The 4,114-nt window shown below is 37.7% G+C and overlaps 1 protein-coding gene across 1 annotated transcript; it reads right to left on the bottom strand.

The window, feature by feature from the left end:
- Positions 1 to 3,311: 3,311 nt before the first annotated feature.
- Positions 3,312 to 3,623, bottom strand: LOC104996451 (glutamyl-tRNA(Gln) amidotransferase subunit C, mitochondrial-like). Its single transcript, XM_010850710.1, has one exon. The coding sequence runs from the start codon at positions 3,621 to 3,623 to the stop codon at positions 3,312 to 3,314; it is 312 nt and encodes a 103-aa protein (XP_010849012.1).
- Between the last annotated feature and the right edge of the window lie 491 nt (positions 3,624 to 4,114).

Raw genomic sequence — 4,114 nt, 5'->3', positions numbered from 1 at the left:
TCTCCTTCGGGAGAACGGAAGGACGCCTGCGGCCTACGTAAGTGGTGCAAACTTCTTGTCTTGAAGTTTTATTGGTCTCCCGCGTAAACCAAGCTACTCAGCTTCTTTTCTCCACTGAATTTTCCTACTGAGCTATCCTCATTCTATTGTTCTCTATATCTCTAATTAGCATATAAATAGTCGCCTAGGCCGTCTCTCCTTCGAATACCCTGTATCAGCTGGGGCTGGTCCTCAGCAACTGAGTCTTTCATCTAGTACATACAAATATCTTTCCATATATTTTAGTGTTATTAATTATATCTTTAAAAGATTTTATCACATTTACCACTAAAGATTTGCAAAATTCTGTATGTCATTCCTGCAAATCTGTGAAGTTTTGTTGCCATCATCAACAGGTGGATGGATGAATAAGTTATTTCATATCCATAATGTGTTATGCTACAGGGCAATTTAAATAAACTAACTCTATTTACATGTATCAACAAAGATGAAGTTCTAAAAACATAAGATCACGACAAAGAAACAAGTTGGAAAAACATGTGCATAGCATAATAGCGTTTATATAAAGCTTAAAGCATATAAAACAATATAATTATCTTCAATGAGAGAAAAATATAGGAGGTAAATGTAAGTGACCATGAATGGGTCTGACACATGCAACATAAAGCCTATTTAAGACCTTTTGAAAAGGAGGGCAATGGGACGCAAGGAGTACCTGAGGGATTCAATCCTGCCTGTAATGTTTCACAGTAAAAATAATTTTTTGATAATTATTTCTTCTTTTTGAAGAAGTGGCTAAATTTCAACATACAAAGTGATGTGTACACAGTTATATGTTAAATCTTTTTTCACAATTAAAATTCTTTGGGATCAGATGTCCTCAGGCTTGTAGGCATTCCCCAAAATTATTTGTTTTGAGTTATTTTGTACACTTTCGTATGCAGTTGATTCTCATAGCCATAGAAAATGAGGATGGCATGCTTTGTGTTAAATCTGAGATGGCTGTAAGCAACATCATTATTAAATGCAGCTAGGTCCTCTGATTTCATTCATCCAGAAATATATCTGTATCTGCATATACCACTTCCAAATGGACTGTCCTTTACTATCTAATTAAGGGGATATTTTATTCTGCCTGACCTACTTCACCTACAGATGGATGCTTGACTTGACATTTACATAATTAATTGGCTACATCTGCTTGCTGAAGAAAGTGAAAGTATTACACAGTTACATCCCACTCTTTGCAACTCCATGGACTGTAGCCCTCCAGTCTCCAATATCAACGGAATTCTCCAGGCAAGAATACTGGAGAGGGTGGCCACTCCTTCGCAAAGCTCTGCAGCTTCTCAACTCCATTCAAACATATTACTTGTAAAGAAGAATCTAAATATTTTCTGAGTATAAGCTATTTCCCATCATATGAGCTTTAAATAATATTTCTACATAAAATATACAGCTTAAACAGGAATATATGAAATTATGCCTATAAAAATCCTATATTGAATGTTTTTGCAGAGTAAAGTATATTTTTGTTGTGAGAATTATTTTTTTGAATATTGATGTAAACTATAACTGTGTTCATTTTAAAATTTTCCTTAAATCAAAGCGAATCTTAATTTATTTTTATCTTCATTATATTTTTTCAACTCTATTTTAAAGAACACTATTAAAAGTATGATTCATATGTAAAAATATGTATCTATCTAATTTTTGCAACATGAAACCATCACCACCATCAAGGCCATGAACATACCCATCACCTTCCAGAGTTTCCTCCCTATGTCTTTATTTTTTTATATCTGGCAAGAGCACTTAACATAAGATCTACCCTTTTTGCAAATTTTTAATATACAATACCATATTTTTAGCTGTCTCAGGGTTATTTTGATGATAAATTCTTTTCAGAAAGAGAAACCATATGTGTTGCTAGTATTCTTTTTTGCATATAATCACTTTGTGGGGTGGTGGATAGTTTTAGGTGTCCAAGCTTTAATCTACTTTAAACACTCTTCAGCTCTTAGCAGAAAGTTCTTTCTACTGGGAACAAAGTGGGTACCCAGTAGTGAGAGGGTAACAGGCAGGAAGGCCAGGGGTCTCCAAATAGAGGAAATAGCCTGCAAGTGTCAGACATTTTTATCTCTCTTAAGCGGCAGGAGGAAACAAACTAGCAATATTTTTTCCTTCTCTATACAAATTTAAAGGGAGGTTTCTCTTAAAATATTGTGTTGCCATAATGACACCCGGCTTCGCCTGAAGTTAGCTATTCTCGAGTCTAGAGATAACCAATGCCTTTTTCTTATGGAAATGTTTGTCTTAAGCTATGCTAATGTACTATGCCTTTACCCCAAACTCTGTCTCCAAGTCGGTTCTGCCTCTTGGCCCAGAACCTACTTGACAAACCAGTATGGATATTGTTCCCCTAATCTATGTAAATGAAACTATTTGTATGGTGGTCTGCCCTTCTTCAAGATTCAAGTTAATCATTTTATGGCCCAGGATAAACCATTTGGTGCCAAGATTATCCCAAAATGCATCTTATGGGTGAGGGGCCTGGTGCCATTCTGAATTTTAAGACATTCCTTTCTTTCATTAACAGACTGCTAGTGACTATATAACATCCAGCTAAAGACTAGCAGGGGGGTACTCTTTCTGCCCCCTTCTGATGCCTATGTCAGAAGCTTTCTCTATCTCCTTTATACTTCAATAAAACTTTATTACACAAAAGCTCTGAGCGATCAAGCCTCGTCTCTGGCCCCGGATTGAATTCTTCTCCTCCGGGGGCCAAGAATCCTGGTGTATTCGCGTGATTCAACAACAACCTTTCAGTAGCAATTTCAAGTGTGTTTGTTAAAGAGAAAAGGCTGCTCAGGTGGATAGGAATGACTAACAAAGGAACAATTCAGGTTGTCACATAGGGATTAGATGTAACATCTAACAGTTACATAAATATAAAAATTTATTTAAGTACAGTTGATACACAAGTCTTTTGGGGATAAGACAAAGGGGAATAACATCTTTCATACTGAATAGCCTGAGAGTAAATACTAGATCCATTTTCTTGGAAACTGGCCATACCCTTTATTTCCACTAGCATCAGGAACTCACTGCTTTGTTTTGACCAGATCTTTCCTATTTCTGTATTTAGAAGAGTTAATTACCAAAAAACATTTAACCATTTTTTTCCAGGTGACTGAAGAAATTGGAACTATTAGTGTTCAGAATATCGAAACACTACCCTTGTGCTTCCATCTGACCCATGTGTTCACATGCCCACTTGTGAACAGAGTTCCCCTTCCCAGGACAGCTACTCAGCCAGGTGAGACAGGCTCTTGTTCATCCATCTTTTGGCAAAGACTTGCAGAGGGTGGGATGGGGGTGTGGGTGGAGGCGCAGAATACTCCTCCATAAGGTAAAGGGAGATTTGTAGTAGCTCTCTGTATATCCTCCACACTATTGGATCTCAAGTGGAGACATTTGTCCTCCAGTATTGACCACATGGGCTCCATTCTGTTCATGTCCAATGGTGGAGCTAGTCCACAGAAGCAACTACTTTCTCCAGTTGTGCCATAGGCTTCATGGCTGCCCAAGTCTGTAAGTACTTGGTGCTCCAGGCACTCCATCACCTTGACCAGGACCTGGCCACTTCCCTGAGGACTCTCCTTGGAGATGAAGCTCTGAAATGTGCCTAATGGGTTCCAAAGGCTTGGCCACCTCAGACTTTATTTTTTTAAAGCAGTGTAAGTTCACAACAAATTTGAGAGGAAGGTACAGAGATTTCCTATATGCACACTGCCCCACACAAGCATAATCTCCCCCAGTATCAATATGCCTTATGAACCTACACTGACATATCATAATCACCTCCTTTCTATAGTGTATATTATGGTTCACTTGGTGTTATACATTTTGTGGACTGGACACGTGTATAATGACATGTAGGTATTCATCATTATGGTATCATGCAGAGTATTTTCACTGCCCTATAAAATCTTTGTGCTCTGCCTATTCATCCCACCCTGATCCAAACCTTGGAAATACTTTTTCCCCAAGGTATTTATTATCCTTGCAGAAACCTTTGATTAAGGGTTGGACTTTTGGTAATATTATATAA

Source organism: Bison bison, unplaced genomic scaffold, assembly GCF_000754665.1.
Source record: "Bison bison bison isolate TAMUID 2011002044 unplaced genomic scaffold, Bison_UMD1.0 scf7180017864294, whole genome shotgun sequence".
NCBI classification, from domain to species: Eukaryota; Metazoa; Chordata; class Mammalia; order Artiodactyla; family Bovidae; genus Bison; species Bison bison.
The sequence above is the reverse complement of the archived record's forward strand: the minus strand, read 5'-3'. Positions and strand labels throughout refer to the sequence as shown.

Excerpts from the sequence above, each read along its gene's own strand:
- LOC104996451 (XM_010850710.1), bottom strand. The coding sequence starts at position 3,623 with ATGGAGTGCCTGGAGCACCAAGTACTTACAGACTTGGGCAGCCATGAA.